This window comes from Centroberyx gerrardi, chromosome 5 (assembly GCF_048128805.1).
Source record: "Centroberyx gerrardi isolate f3 chromosome 5, fCenGer3.hap1.cur.20231027, whole genome shotgun sequence".
In the NCBI taxonomy this organism is placed as follows: Eukaryota; Metazoa; Chordata; class Actinopteri; order Beryciformes; family Berycidae; genus Centroberyx; species Centroberyx gerrardi.
In genome coordinates this window covers 17,961,028-17,977,127 of record NC_136001.1, presented here as the reverse complement: position 1 = coordinate 17,977,127, position 16,100 = coordinate 17,961,028, and the positions used below count along the sequence as shown (strand labels likewise).

Genomic DNA, 16,100 nt, shown 5'->3' with positions numbered 1-16,100 from the left:
TTACGCTCTGCAGTCCTGTGAGTGTTCCTTCCTACATCAGGCTGACAAACCTCTGAGACTGAAACCTATTTTGAAAAGTTCTGAGATCAAAGGAGTCCCATTCAATCACTTCCTCCCTGAGACAAGTCACAGTAAGTTACTTGGCAATATTTGACAGCAAACTGTGCTAAAATGACTTGTGTTGAGAGGGAAAAAGCAGGGCAGAATGGAATAGCCTATATTAAGCCATTCTGACTTTCTGTGAAGAGGGAAATGCTGTATGGTCTCCTGCAAAATCTTGCACTTGTAATTTAGAACTTGTGCATCAGTCGAAACAATATCTTTCCAATGAATGCTGTCGAATTTCCAATACAGAGGTTGGTACTTTTCGTTCAACCTACCCCTACTCTGCAGCAGACTGTTGGGGCAGTTCACCAGTGAGTTGAGATGCCTTTAAAAAAAACAAAAAACTATAAAAACTGCATGCATTTTTCATTTTACACAGATTAGCCTACAATAAATTTAGTGGAATTCAAAACTGGAAATAATAATAATAAAATAAAAAAGGAAAATCTGAAAACCAATTCAGTTCATATTGCACGGGATGACAGCATTTCACCCACCTGACAGTCTCATAAATAGTATGATGTATTTCTCGGAAAGGATGTTTTATGGGTGAGTACTAAAACTAGATTCATGACATATGGAGCTATGGAACAGAAAAAAAACAAAAAACTGCCCTATGCTGAAAGCTGCTCCCAATGTGTGTTTTCCAGCTCAGCAGATTGCATCTTTATCATGAAGAATAGATAAAGCCAAAGATTTAGGAATTTCCATTTTAATAGAACAGAAATATTATGCTAAATGACATTTTGCTTAATTTTGTAAAATAAATATATAATTTTTGCGATCACTCGATATATTTTCTCATACAGAATGAGCCACCCATTTGACTGATGATAGTAATTGAATTGATTGATGATTGATTGATCCTGGCTTAACCTACCAACTCTCCCCTATAAGCATTCTGCAGGCAGTTTCAGTCTGTAATGTTTATCCCTCTGGACACATCATTTTCCTGAGCATACGTCGTCAAATCCTGATCACCAACAGGCTCTGCAGTGCTTCGGCTGTAAGACCCAGTTTAACAACACTCAAATTCATTGGCAAACGTTTGCATATCAATACACTATGACGAATCTTAAATCATCCATGAGAAGAAAAGTGGTGGAGAAGGGAGGGGGCTGGGGGAGGAGTCTAAGATTGACTTTCACATCCATTCAGCCTTTTTCTGCAGCAGCATTGAACTTGCAGAGAGAAAAAAAAAAGGCAGACTGGGTAGTCTGGTGGAGAAACAGCCCAGTTCCATCTCTGTGCTGAGGCTACGTAGCTGCTCTGTTTAGATCTTAGTCCAGGCTTTATGAAATGTATATCAAACGTGGATTGCTTCACGATTCATTGAAGACTGTTGGAGAAGAGGAGTGGTCGGAGACGGATTTTAGTATGCACTTTTAGTTCGACGTCGCCTTGAACGCACCGCAGCAACATCGCAGAGCCTCAAGTGCGTTGAATTTAATCCCCGAAGTTGTCACGCATGCAGTGATTCACATCTGACTGCTCTTCAACTATCCACAGAAGGTTGCATTCAGGCCAACGCTGCATTGTGGCAAGACCTTGATTCCTGCTCTAGGATTGCACCATCCACTCTCCCCCCAAAAATGTCATCTCAAACGAAAGTCAAGAAGGACAAAGAGATTATTGCCGAATATGAGACCCAAGTGAAAGGTTGGTAATGCACAGGCCTAAATCTTATGTGTCAACATACTATTGCGTAACTTTGCCAGAAGCTTGAGATGGGTGTCATTGCATTTTTTTTGCAATGCTGCGGGTGGGACGGACTGGCTGTCTTTGTAGCCTACATGACAATGATTTTTTAAAAACATACAGTATTCCTTACAATTTCTCCTATTTGCCTTGTGATAAATCCACGCCATTTTAACACCACAGTAAGCATTTAGGTTAAGGATTATTCGACATCAGGCGAATGAAACCATAACTAAGATGTTATAACTTGGTGTAATTGGCTCCTCTCTGTATCCCACTGAAGATTACTGTGCGTGCTCACTGGCGAGCCTGGGCCTGCATGTGTGCCCATTGGAGTTGTTGGACGCTCATAATTTGTTGCAAAGTGCAGCTTGTATATCTGTGAGACTGTTGCCTCTTGCACAAACAAATCCACCAAGGGAATGTGACAGTTCACCTTGGACAGTCTTGCCAATAGACTGGAGGTCACACTCCTCAGGTAACAATACAGGATACATTTACTTGAAGGCATGTGGATAGAATCTACAAGGTGTTTTTTGAGGGAAAAAAAGGTTACATTGTTTTAATTTGTTGAGTGTGTAATAATCAGTGTGATTTTATAAAGACAACATGTGTATAGTGAGTAGTGAGTTCAGTTTCCTGACACATCAGAGCAGAGAAAGTGTAATTGCCAGAGGAAGAGGGAATGCTTGAGAAGGTCACACAGCAAACAGTTCAGAAAGTCCATAAATAATGTATGCTGTCTGTATGAATTATGAACCATGAAAGGATTTTACTGTCTGCCGCTAAATATCTGACTAGATGAGCCGCTGAGAGAGAGAAGAGAAGCAGTAATGGCACGTATTGGAACTGATATTGTGGATTGTATGGCTTCTGTTTCAGTCGTTGTTACCCCTAACAGTTATGTGCATCACCTTCTCACAATCTTTGTCTTACTGTATGTAAGTCCATCAGGCCTGGTTTCATAGACAGAGGGTTGGCTTCTTCCTAGACTAATTTAAACTCAAACCTACACATCTAGACATTAAAATTGTCTTAGTCCTACACTTAGTTAATCCAGTTCTTAAAAAGAAGATTCACACTACTTTGGGAGAAAACAAGGCCTTAGATTGAGCTAACATTTCCATATAGCCTTTAAAGGTAAAATCTACCCTAATACAGAATTCATGCATTTCTATAATCTTGGACAGTTAAATCCATACTTGTAAACATCATTAACTGTCTCCCAAGGCTAGAAACCACATATCTAAGGCTTCTCAGAGAACCTGGTGCTGTTCCACTGATCTGAGTTAGAGACTGACTTTGTGGATTCATAATATGTTTGACCTTTACACCCAGTTGTACCCTATTTCATTTTGGTGCTTACTGTTATGAACAAGACAATGTGTCTTGATGGGTGCTGTTAAGAGTGTTGGTTTCTAATTCATTACCATTGAAGCAGTTCCAGTCTGTGGCTCTTGATAACATCACATATTTCAGTCATGTGGTCGGTTGTGTGGACTTGGATTAAGCCTGATCATAGTCTAGAATGACATCATAAAATGGACAAACTCAAATCATCTTGCATAGCCATAGGTTGTAATTGGGGTTATTATAGTTTGGGATTTTTTATTAGTTTTTATTTTAATATTGTTTAAGATTTTTTCATTGTGTAATACAAACAAATTATTTTCAAAATGTATTGACATTTTTTTTTTCCAATCCGCCTCAGATACCTCAGAGTTGGTCTAATGCTTCACAAATGAAACACACTAGCTGACTCAACAGCAATCTGAATTCAGACCATTTAGCTCAGAATAATCCCAACAGGATTTTGGCATTTTCTCCCAAGTATTTAAGACATGAGTTGTGCAAACACTGGCACTTCCTCTGAGAGCAGGAAGAGCTCATGTGGGAAGAACAAGTCGATCTACAGGACAGCGCCGTCTGATGGTGTTGTTAGCATTCAGTAAAAATAGCCAAAACTTTCTGCCCCAAATTTTGTATCCTGCACACAAAAACAAGAAACATTTCATGTATATTTTTATTTTTACTTAAGTTACTTTTAGAATTAGACAAGTTTTATTTCACTTTTAGTTTTTTCACAAAGTCTAGTTTTTTATTTTTATGTCCGTTTACAAGGTTTTTTAACACACACCTTTCATCCTAGTTTCAGTTGGGTTAGGGTTAGTTAGTTGGTTGTAGTAATCGTTGATTTAGCCTGGTCTGGATTTAACCAATCTAATTTCATAGCAAATGAAGTTATGGCAATAATAACTGCTTAACCAGTGGAGGGCGAGGCCAAAGCGTGTAAGACTGGTCCAGGGTTATTATAAGGCAAATACAAAAGAAAAGAAAAAGGATCTTTTGCATCATCACTCACATTTAGAGATTTAGATTTAAATTTGACAACTTCCAAAATATTTTCTGTGACTGGTTGGTTTTGATATCTCACCCCAATTCCCCCAAAACAACAAAAAATGCAGTATTTGTCTGAATAGCCCTTGATTATATTAGTCATGGACTCTGTTTTCAAATGAAAGCAACACAGTGATGTCACTACGGACACCGGGGGCAGAAAATATTGGTGTTGGACTGTTGAACTCGTGTGCTAAGAAGTCAAAATAGTGAAAGTCAAATGCTGCTTTAAAAGTCTCAATGTAGATATCGCTGCTGTTGTCGCACATTAAACACAGACAGGAATGAACAAAGCATGTGTATGGAATGAAGAGTATGATTAGCATTCAGACAAAGGTGTGGTTTACTTTCTCCCTGTCGCTCTCTCTGTCTGTTTGTCTCTTTCAATCTCTCTCTCTCTCTCTCCGCTCTCTATCTCTCTCTCTCTCTGTCATTGTGTGTTTATGCAGCCTTTTGGCTGCGAGAGAGCCATCACTGCTAAGGCTCTCGTCTCAGTTTCAGGAAAAGCTTTTAAGCTGACATCTTAAGCTCATTTGCAAGCTGGGCTTAGATCAGTTGGGAGCTATAAGGGCTTACTCTGACACTGGTCTCCAATAATGCTGAGTTGCTGACTACACAACAGTTCAATCAGGCACAAGCCCAGTGCACTTTGTGTGGTATTTTTCACCATGCCACATTTTAGCAAAGAGTAGGGTCTCAGTCACATAGCCTACTGAAAGACCCCGTGAAATGCCATCTTTACTTCCTTGATTTGATGCATTTCCTGTTGAAACAGGATGTTGGGGCGGGACATAATGTAATGAGGGATCATTCAAAAGGCTAAACCAATGGGATATTAGTCAGGGAGAGAAAGGCAGTTGTATTTGATCGGAGGGGTGGCATTGTTCAAAAATCTCTGATGGTTTAATGGTTGGAATTTATATTTAACGCCTACCAGTGCAACATGAGGTCACCATGAAAGATAATCTGTTTTCCAGGAAGTAGAAGTAATGGGAGTTGATTTCACGGGTGGGCTGGGGTTCCTGCTGTGTGATCGCAGCGTCATTGGTTTGAGTCCGTCTTACGACTTTTGTGCCATTCCTTCTCTCTTTCTTGTCTATCTTCCCTGTACAATAAAGCTGTTGACTTGTTGACATGTTGCTAAGATACATATTCCTTCATAAACATGAAACATGGCTTTGTGTCATAACATTAGTCATCATATAGTCATTATTACCAGCTAAAATTATATTATTGTTCTGATGTTAGGTTTTGTTTGTGACCAAAACCTCATGGTACTCATGTTACTAAGATAACCTAAGAATGAGATTAGAAGTAGCAATATTTCACAAGTTTCATTTTAGGAAGGTGTAGTTGTGGCAGTAGTTTGCATTCTAAAGAATATCAGTTGACCAGCCTGACTGGGAGTCACAGGCCGCTAACTATAACCCCCATTCCTAAACTAAATGAGGGATGCCCTTAATCATGCATCATGCTTCTAGCTGTAGGCCACATTACCTTTAATACTGTTAGAGCTGTTTGGAGGCGAGCCATTTGAGTCTTATAATTAAGCCCAAATTGCTGTAATATAGTATAATACAAATCATTTATTTTAAGTTTTGCTGTAGCTACAATAACACTGGGCAATCCAGATGTTGGGTTGAGTAAACACTGAATTTTTAAACATTAGCTGTCTCAAAGCATTTTTCTAATAGAAATGTCTGTGATTTAGGAGCTGTTGGGATATTTGAACTGAAACATTTTTGTTGGAGAAACATAAAACCGGCATTGCAGTTCTGTTGTTTGCACTGCTGAAGGTATACTGGCCTATTGACTATCCTCCTGTCACAAAGTGCAGATATGCATTCCATGAGGATCGTCTGGACACACCCCGCTGTGTGTATTCATCATAATGAAAGAATGCTTCGACTGATACTCTAAATGTCAGGGCTACATCAGTGAAACAATATCTTTGTCGACCTTGTCTCAATAACATATTGTATTAAACACTGTCTGATCATGTGCTCCCACATGAATACATACACACTCGCATGTTATTTACATATAAAGATAAAAATGCACAGGATTAGAGGTGATTCTGCCCTTTATATCTGGGATTTTCTTTTCCTTTGGCTGCACAAATAGTGACGCCTGTATTTGTATTCAGAGAGGGAAGAAGAAATGTGAATTCAAGCAAATACTCTGTAAAGGCATACCATACTCATTACTGCACCAAAAGACAAGTGCTCACAGGACACAGCCTTGATTTGTGCCAAATTATGTCAACGTGTCAGTCTGGGTTAGGCCACATGTGACTAGCCACGCATGGCTAACTGCAGACACAGCCTCGGAGAGTGCCACTGGCCATTACAATAGCTGGGCTAGGCTAGCTTGAATAGGCTACTGCACCGACACGGACTCCGCACTGTGTGATATGTGGCGTTCTGTGCTGCAGCGATGCAGGAGCTTAACTGTCAAACCTGCAAGGCAACGGTGACCAGTAGTGTCTTCCTATTTCACCACACTGTCTGTCAGAGACCCAGCCATGTGGCCACCACAGACATGCTGTGTTTGAACTTGGGAGTGTGGACATCGCTCATGTTGTTGAAGCTAGAGGGCAGGGGTGAGGAGGTCAAGATCTCTTAACAGCTGAGCTCAGGCAGGTGCAGGTGTTGTCTGTGGCATAAACCTTCAGACAGTAATCACACACCATCCAAAATGACCTTTCAGTTGGGAAACTGCTTCCCTATTTGAATTTAGCATTCTTTGCACTATAATTTAGCTATGACTTACAACATGGTCTGAGTTATGAAGTTGTGCAACAATATTCCATTGCTCAACCACGACCACATAGATGACTTAAGCAACCAGAGAAGTTTTTTTTTTCAGTTTACTGAGAAAAAAAAGAGCTACAGTGTTACCCTCAGGTCTCTGGAAGCGATTAATTTTTGCTCAAAATGCTTGTTAAAGTCACCAGAGCATACCAGGGTTTTAACCATTCTGGGTTAGGAGAAAAATAAACATTAGTAATGGATAAAGTCTCATTAGTGAAATTTCCACATGCCATGGGGTGTGGAACATTTTATTAATTTGGCAAAACACTGCACCAAGCAGAGAACACTGTATGGCATCTGATTTGCTGTATTTCATTCAATGAAAAAAAAAAGATTGTTTATATTATCACTAAAAAGAGGAGACTATATTCAGCTTTTGAGGCTTTCTACTTTACGGTATATTTTGCAGTTGAACTCCTTGCCAGCTTCCTCATTACTCTGCAAAGGCTTGAATCATTCATTGAATGTAGTGCAGTATTGCACAGTCCCTTAGTAACCATTTAAGTTCTAAAAATAACTTGCTCACAAGAGAGGGAATGCAAATATCATGAATCTGTTTGGTATCTCACTAATAATATTATATGATTAAATCCATTTAGATTCCTTCATTAGATTTGCTGCTTCGTATGTTCTTTTCACGGTCACCTAAATAATTAATAGCCTGATGAAAGAGTATTACAGTTACATAGGACATTCAATTGTGTTGTTCAGTGGTTTATTTTTGCACCGGACTGCATCACAGTGAAATTTCTTTCTATTTTGAACTTGATTGCCGCCCTGTTCATCAGCACAGGCTGTTAATTGAGTATTGAGAAGCAGAGAAAGTTGCCCTTGTCCTTGGCCATTATGCTAAACAGACAGACTGCTGGGACTGTCAGCACATGGAACTGGCCTGCTCCCATGGAGATGCCTCCAGAGGCATGTATCCAGGCAACTGGGCAACTATGGAGACCATGAGGGGTACATTTCCAAACAGCAAGGGGCTACATATTTACTCTCTCTATTTCTCTTTCTGTTTCTCTTTCTTCTTCTCTCTTTGTCCTTCTCTTTCTTTTTTTTTTCTCTTTGTCTTTCTCTCTCTTTTTCTCTTTCTTTCTCTTCCGTACACACGTTCACTCACATGCATGGACGATGAGGGAGGCATTTTTGAAATCCTTTATTCTTGATACAGAAACACCATTCACAAGTGAATAAAAGGACTTTTCTTCTACTGGGCCATTTTTTTCCATTGATAAATTTCTACAGACTTCCTTTCAGCCCATAGCAATCATATGCATGGCTGAAACAGTCTGTCATAATGGAGTCTTTAAGGGTCCCAATACTGCTCAACCACTTCATATTGTCTTGTAGAGAGAGAAGCTTTTTTGTTTACCCCCCCCTGCTGATATGTGCGTGTGTGTGTGTGTGTGCATACAGTAACTGTGGTTCAGTAATACACAGATGTGAACTCAGCCTACCAGTAGAGTTTCGTATAACATGGTTTATCTGCCCCAGTTGTGCTAACCTAAATAGATGATATTATATTGGGGTTTCTGATATGATTTACTGTGAATCTGCAGTCACACGTTCAGCAGCTAGTTAGCCACTGGATTTATGGCAGTCTTGCTGTATATATGGTTGCAATAAAATATAATCTCTTCCTTTTCAGTGGTGATGTAAGACTATTAAAGTAATATTACTACCCCAGTAGACATTTTTATCACCTATAGCCCCAAATGGGTTCAGGAACAGCCAACTACCAACACGGGCCGCCCTGGGAATCCGTAGTCATTTAATTGCGTTCATTTTGAAAACCTAGATAAAATAACTGCTAACACATATAGGCTATAGCAGTGTGATACTGGAATTTTCAACGAGTAATTTTATCCATTTCTGTTATTCCCAACTTTGACAGTAGGACAAAAAAACTGCCTAAATGCTTGTGAACATTGACTGTTCAAATTCAAATGGAAACCTAACTGTGCTACAAACAGGAACTCTTTTGCCAGAGTGAAATATTTTAAGTCTTGTTTGTTGCATTATAAAGTATTTCATTTTTAGGAATTATTATATCAACCTATTTGTAAATACCATATTGACCATAATTTCAAATTTCAGACAAAAACAGCATTTTTTCCATTCTCAGACTATGAATAGGAGCAGTGAGTTTCCAAACCTCATAAGCACAAACCACAGCAATCTTGTAATCCAAAGAATGCCTGCATTTTTTTTTTCAAGGCTAACTTCTCTGAAGGCTCTCTCAGCACAATGCATTTTGAGAAGCTGACCTATTTTATATTTTCCGTCCTGTCTGCTGCAATCATCAGACATGCATCTCACATGCACATGTGCGCTACCCCAGCATTTAGACACATAACCCACCCCCCATTACACACACACACACAAACACACACACACACACACACACACACACACACACGCACACACACACACACACACAGACAGTAGACAAATACATGTTGACATTCAGTTTTATCCAGTTATGATGACTTTGTTCTTTCATTAGTGCTCATGCTGGACTGTATTTTCACATCAACTGTATTTGTATTTCCTGCAGTATGTGGCTTGCTCAATCCACTCCTGGAGGACTGTCACTTTAATGCTGACCTGCAGCACTGGTTTGGCAGGCAGAAGTGTGAGCCCAGTGTGTAAGCCCACTCCACTGGTTCTGTTCATTCTGAAGATGGTGTCCCTTCTTGACTTGCAGAGATCCGTAACCAGCTGGTGGAGCAGTTCCGCTGTCTGGAGCAGCAGTCAGAGTCCAGGCTGCAGCTGCTGCAGGACCTGCAGGAGTTCTTCCGCCGAAAGGCCGAGCTCCAGCTGGAGTACTCCAGAGGCCTGGACAAGCTGGCCGAGCGCTACTCCGCCAAGATCCGCACCTCCAGAGAGCACCAGCACTTTAAGTGAGTCTCGCCGTTGTCTGTCCGCTAACTGCTGCAATGTCCATATCGAATGTGGCTGACTGGTAAACAACTGTTACATATTTCATACTGATCACTGGCGCGGCACAGAGAGATGGAAACAGAAAGAAGGAGGAAGAGAGAAAGGATTAGGAACAAAAAGGAGGAGGGGATGGGGGGGACGAAAGCAAAAGAAATGACCTGAACTGAAACCAGGACAGGGCCAAGAAAGCTTGTGGCCTTGGGCTGCTGTGTTTCTCCCAACTAGGTCAGACTCTTTATCCACTCCCCCTCTTTTATATGTGGCTGTCATTTCATTTCCATTCTCACACAACTTCACGCTAGACTGCTATCCAAATACTCACATTTTCTCAATGGACACAGAAAATAAGTCAGGGCCTCACTCGGGAGCTTGAAGAAACAATGGGGCTATTTTTCTCAGTCGGTGCTTACTTTTACACCCAGATTGACTGAAACCATTTTAACTGTTTGTGTAACAGTGATGTGTGGAGTTTATGAGATAAATATTCCTTGCAGCATGTTGATGAATTGCTGCTTAGACGCCCTGACCAGCCTGCAGCATGCTGTGACTTTTAGATCATGTTCTTACAGTCGATGCTGTCCATCTGGTCGGCTTGCCATCGGGGATGATAAACAGAAAACAAACAGGGAAATGATTATCTCCCATTAGAAATTAATAGGAGTATATTCACAAATTGAAATCTATTCGAAGAATTTACTCTTTTCTAACAGAGAATACTACATTATGCAGTAGTGGAAGACTACAGTACAAATGGTATAATTGATAAGCAGGCAGTTGCACACCCTTCTCATTTGACCTAGCTATGTCAATCACGCATAACAAACACGTTGATTTCTTCAGAAAGCTCTTTCAGTCCTCCCCGACCAATTGGACATAAAGCGTAATCATGGAGGAGAGCTCCGGTCACTGGGACATTGATAAATGGAGCATTCCCTCAAGGCAGGGAGACCCCTGTAACAGATTCACATTGCATGACTTCTCTCTACACCCACTGTCCCAGTTTCTCCCTCCTCACATTAAATGGTCGTCATTATATCTGTCTTTCAAAGGCTAGAGTCACATTCACAGACTACGCTGGGCTGCTTAAGTCTCTATCATTAATAATTCCATAGAGTCTTCTCTTCTTGGGTTTCGGAGCTATCTCTCACTCTATCCTGCACTCTCCCATTCTCCTCCTTTTTACAGTAAAACCTCAGTGTCCCTCTCTATTACCTTTGATCCTTTCAGATTTTCATTTTTAGTGCCAAATCTAATAAAGGGACAAGAGATTGTCAGGCTATTTTTTTTTCAGGCTTTAATAGAGTGGTTAGAACATAGAAAATGGTGAATATAATAGAGCATGACTCAAGGTACCTTTCAAAAGATATTTTTTACACTAGTTAATAGACACACTATGTCTTTGTAATGTCCATATAGTGCGACTGACTGGTGCATTCTACTTTATGATCTAGAGACCTTGTTTAGAATCTGTTACCATCAGCCTTCCTGCTGTACTTGTACTTCTTAAGACTGTCAGGCAGCAAGCCACCTTTTCTATTTCCAACTGCCCTGTGCCGCACAGCGGTCTGATCTGTCATCTTCCATGAACAGATCTGAGAACTTATATGGACTATGAAGTTATCATGCCTTGTAATTCTACAGTCTCGTCCTCATCCAGGGGGCACAGCTGAGGATTTGCAGTCAGGTTCCTGGCATCCCATGTCAGGATCAAACACCTGCTCTGCTTTAAAGGAGCGTCTATTGGGATGGCTTGTTCAAGTTTTTATCAAAGTGATCTTGGATGAAAGGAAGAGTGAACCAAGAGATGCTGAGGCTCAGCACTCTGGATTACCTGCAGCATTATATGAGTGCAGCTCTTTTAATTCACTGTAGAGACAGAGACCAGTAGAGACAACTTTCTTCTGATTACTGTTATTATTTGTTGTGATAACTTTTCCTACATCATTCATCCAGATGAAGCATGGAGTCATGAAGCAAATCTATAGGGTTAAACCTAAGCACGAATGATATAAAGAGGCCAAATGTGTTATTGTGTGTTGAGCAATGTTTTTATAAACGTGTTATACTTGATTCCACTGTATGATCATTTCCAAGAACATAAAATTGTGTAAAAGGTATTCATACCTGGAACAAGTCCGCTGTAGTCCCACAGCGCCTAGCTAGATGTGCAGCATCAACTGGTGCTGTAGCTTAAAGTACTACAGTCCTGGAATAATCAGGATAACCACGTCATTCACCAATATATTGTCAAGAAGAATAGATATTGCTATGCTCCGGTAGGTTAGCCGTCATTCAGTATCACAGCATATAGCAGCCTGTTAGCCAAACTGTTTTGTTAGCACTGCTCTGACTTAATAAATTCCACACCTGTTATGCCCAACTGCTTTGCTATCTCAATCTAATTGTAAATAAGATATTTGACAGAATTTTTTTTTCATGCATAGATTAGCCACTGCAGCTGCAAAGTTTACATTAGAGAGACTGTAACACCTCGGAACAAATATGGAAGGACGACTCAACAACTGTCAAGCACTGACTAGCAGTGAGGAGGGACTGTAACCCATAAAACACATCATTTCAGTTGGTGCTGATCACACTGTTAACCTAGCTAGTCCAAGATTGTCTACTCTGCATCAGCACTGCCAACTGAAATCTGGGAGAAGGCAAGGCAAGCACATAAATGATGGAGTGTGCAGTAGGGGGAAATCACCAGTCAGATGATCATCTTGTTGCAGACAAGGAAGGATTGTGGGAGTTTTCGGTAAGGTTGTGGGAAAATTCATAACTAAGTTAAATGTTCACAATAGTGGAACTGCTACTTACTTTTATCTCAATTAGATACTGCTCAATATCTAAAAATATATATTTTATATATATGTTATATCTTCTCAAGCACCACAAATCAATTTGATAGCGCACTGGTATACCTGTCTGATGACTGACTGACTGACCTGAATTTGGCTCCTGATGCCCACATATTGTGCTGTGGGAATAAAGATAGAAATGAGTTCATACCTGGAATGAGGATTCTGAGGAACGCATTTTGGTCATAAGCACAAAATTTGTGTGTAAGAATCTTTTTGTTATTCTTGCTCTTCTGTTCAAGTTCTCAAGCGAAGATGTAAGCATGGAGACCTTGCTGTACAAACTAAAACAAGTCATTACGCAATCCATAGCCACTGATTGCCTGCGTGATATGATAAAAGCTTTTGTGGGTGCAAACTCAGTAGAGATGCCAATCTATGTGAGAGCTTAATTTTGCACTTCCTCTATCTTATCAACAAGAAACTGCACAGTGTTTAATGCATTTATTTCAATTTAACTATTATTTCTCCTTTAACAAATCATCTGTTTGATTTAGTTTGACCCAGCATAGGTGATAATAGCTATGCGGGCAACAATAAAAGGTGCTATAAATGGAAATAAGTGGAAAACAACATGATCCAGCAATGTGTCTTTTATATTTCAATCACTATTGTTGGAACAGTGTAATATTCTCTAAAGACAATAGCAGAAGTCAAATAAACTCTTTGATGTGAGAGTAATTGAACTCACATGCTCCCTCAAGCAAGTGCAGTCAACATGCTGTGTGTGTGTGTGTGTGTGTGTGTGTGTGTGTGTGTGTCAGTCTGAATGTGCTGTAGAACTGCCCTGTTTTTGCTGATTCCTCACCACATGTGCAGTGACCCCTTGATCTCCGAAGCCCTAAACCTGAGACTATAATTGTCAGAATCAAACAGTATTTAATTGAGCACTCTGTAAAAGAGGCGTCATCTTGCTTTACATGCACATACGTTTTTCCTTGGAGTACACAGACTTCATACTTGCCAAAGTATAATAATCTTGCCAAAAGAGTCCCAGGTATTGTGACACTGGTTGGATCAGTCAGGCAACAACATGTGTGTGTTGGATTTTTCACTTTGTTTTGGAGACAGTAACCTCATTTGTTGTTCAGGACAGTGATTCACCTGTGATCTGCTGCTCACTTGTGGAGGATATATTATTGCAGCAGCGTTGGTTTACGGCCGTTTTCAAGAAATCGTCAGTTTAACAAATGATGATTACTGAAATTGGGTCAAAGTCTTCATCTATGCCTTCAAAGTCCTCATGAAAATAATAACAAATTCTTGCCCTGGCTGTTTCAGAAAGGACCATAATCTGCTGTCCACTGTGAACTGCTGGTATTTGGTTTTGAACCAGACCAGGCGGGAGAGCAGAGACCACGCCACTCTCAGCGACATCTACAACAACAACGTCATTGTCCGGTTGGCACACGTGGGCGAGGATGTCATCAGACTGTTCAAAAAGGTCAGAATACGAATTAAATGGATGCCAGCATTTAACTCTGACTTGGTTATTAATGCACACAACCACAAATCGCATCTGCTCAAGTAACATGACCAGTGTTTCCTTTACATTCATTTAACTGTGGCCCGCCCACAGCTGGAAACCTGCACCCACAGCTACAAAAATGTTAATGTAAATTCACCATCTGGCTTTACAGCTCAGCCCGCCCCCCCAAAAATAACAATTACAATTACAATTGGGGTATAATTACCCACATGTCATGGCATAAATATCCACAGAGCCATTCTTACACTGTAACACCTACTGGAATCCTAAAATGGGCCCAGGAGTGAATCTGGATCTCAGAACCAAAATTACCCCAGCCTCCTATTTCTACCAAAAACACTACAGGAAACACTGAGCATAACTATAGCATATTTCATGCTGTGTGGCGCTTATACAGCATATGTTTCCTGAGGGCTAATGTGAGGCCATTTCGCCTCTTGCCATGAAGTTTACCGTATCATGGTCTCTTGATGCCTAATCACTTCTCCAGCTCTCACAGGCCTTTTGCATGCAAGCTGTCAGGTTGATGCACAGTGGACCAGGGGCTCAGCTGAGTCCAACCCCTCTCTGAGGTTTTACCCATCTAAATTAGCCTCACTGTAGGCACTTGACTTGCTGTTGTGAGAGGTCTCTTTTACCTCACTTATCTTTTATTCACCTCCCCCATTCTTCATGTGCATTGCCGTTCTCATGCTCAGTTTGCTCCCTATTTAGTTCACCAGCCTTTTTCTGATGCCCTTTATATCTCATCACTGCTTTCCTCCATGGTGTTAATGGCTAAAGGTTGCTTTACATCACATTTCTTTTCACATTAACTAGGGCTCATGCAGTGTGCAGGTGTAACTTATTCTGCATTTTCACAACACAGAATACTCTTATGTAACAATGTGGCTGTTTTTGTGGATATACCTAAGTACACATGCAAACTCTCACATCTCATAAGGCGTCTGCTTGATGTATGGTACAGTGAGGGCAAGCAGAGTGCCCACGGTTCAGAGGCTGTGATGAATCTGCCTTGGGGAGCTCAGATCAGTATCGATTGACCGCAGCAGGAGTCTCCTATGATTTATGCCCTGTAGGGAGCTCTGAGCTGTCGAGATGGGAGCCATGATGAGGATGGGATGCCTTGTGGCCAGCACAAAGAGGAGGACTAATAACTGCCTACAGAAAAACTGTCTCCCTCAGCAAGAAGTTAGCTCCAGTTGTGACAAAGTTTCTCAGAATAAAAATCCTGCCATGTTGAAGCATACAGCGGCAACTGCAATGCAGTTTCATTGCTAATAACTTGCACATGTGTGAAGGAAATGAACCAGCTATGGCGTTTGTTGAGAGAAAGTTTTAATTTATTTAAAGTTAAAGTTTAATTCCCCTCACGTGAAAATGCAAGGTTGTTGTTTTGACAAGTGGTCCCTGAGAGGTGCAAAAATAGGATTGATTGGGCTAGCTAGACCCCATATCCCCTCAACAGGATTACCAGAGACACTCTCCACTGGCCCCATTCCTCCTCTAGGGCTATAAGCCCATCATGGGACATGTCCAATTCATCATAGGCTCTTAGCCCCTGTAACTGAGCCGAAACCGTGACACAACGCCCTGGAAAATGTTCTGCAGCTAGTTCTATTTTTGTCTGCATGTACACTCAGAGCATTGTATTAGATCTTTTCTGGTGCAGAGGGAAATGACAGCATTTCAACGCTGCTGACATCCCTCACATGCAATACATAACTGGCATGTAGAAGTCAGGTTTCCTCATGTGGGAATGCAATTGTATTAAAGTTCTTGGTTAAAGAT

At 40.7% G+C, this 16,100-nt stretch overlaps 1 protein-coding gene across 2 annotated transcripts in view; it reads left to right on the top strand.

The window, feature by feature from the left end:
* The first annotated feature begins 1,332 nt into the window (after positions 1–1,332).
* LOC139908468 (SLIT-ROBO Rho GTPase-activating protein 3-like) overlaps positions 1,333–16,100 on the top strand; it is a 32,327-nt gene continuing 17,559 nt past the window's right edge. For both annotated transcript variants that reach the window (XM_071895169.2, XM_071895167.2), the window contains exons 1-3: positions 1,333–1,764; positions 9,721–9,916; positions 14,102–14,264. In XM_071895169.2, the coding sequence (XP_071751270.1) occupies positions 1,698–1,764; positions 9,721–9,916; positions 14,102–14,264 (426 nt within the window). In that variant the 5' untranslated portion in view covers positions 1,333–1,697. The remainder of the gene's footprint in view (positions 1,765–9,720; positions 9,917–14,101; positions 14,265–16,100) is intronic.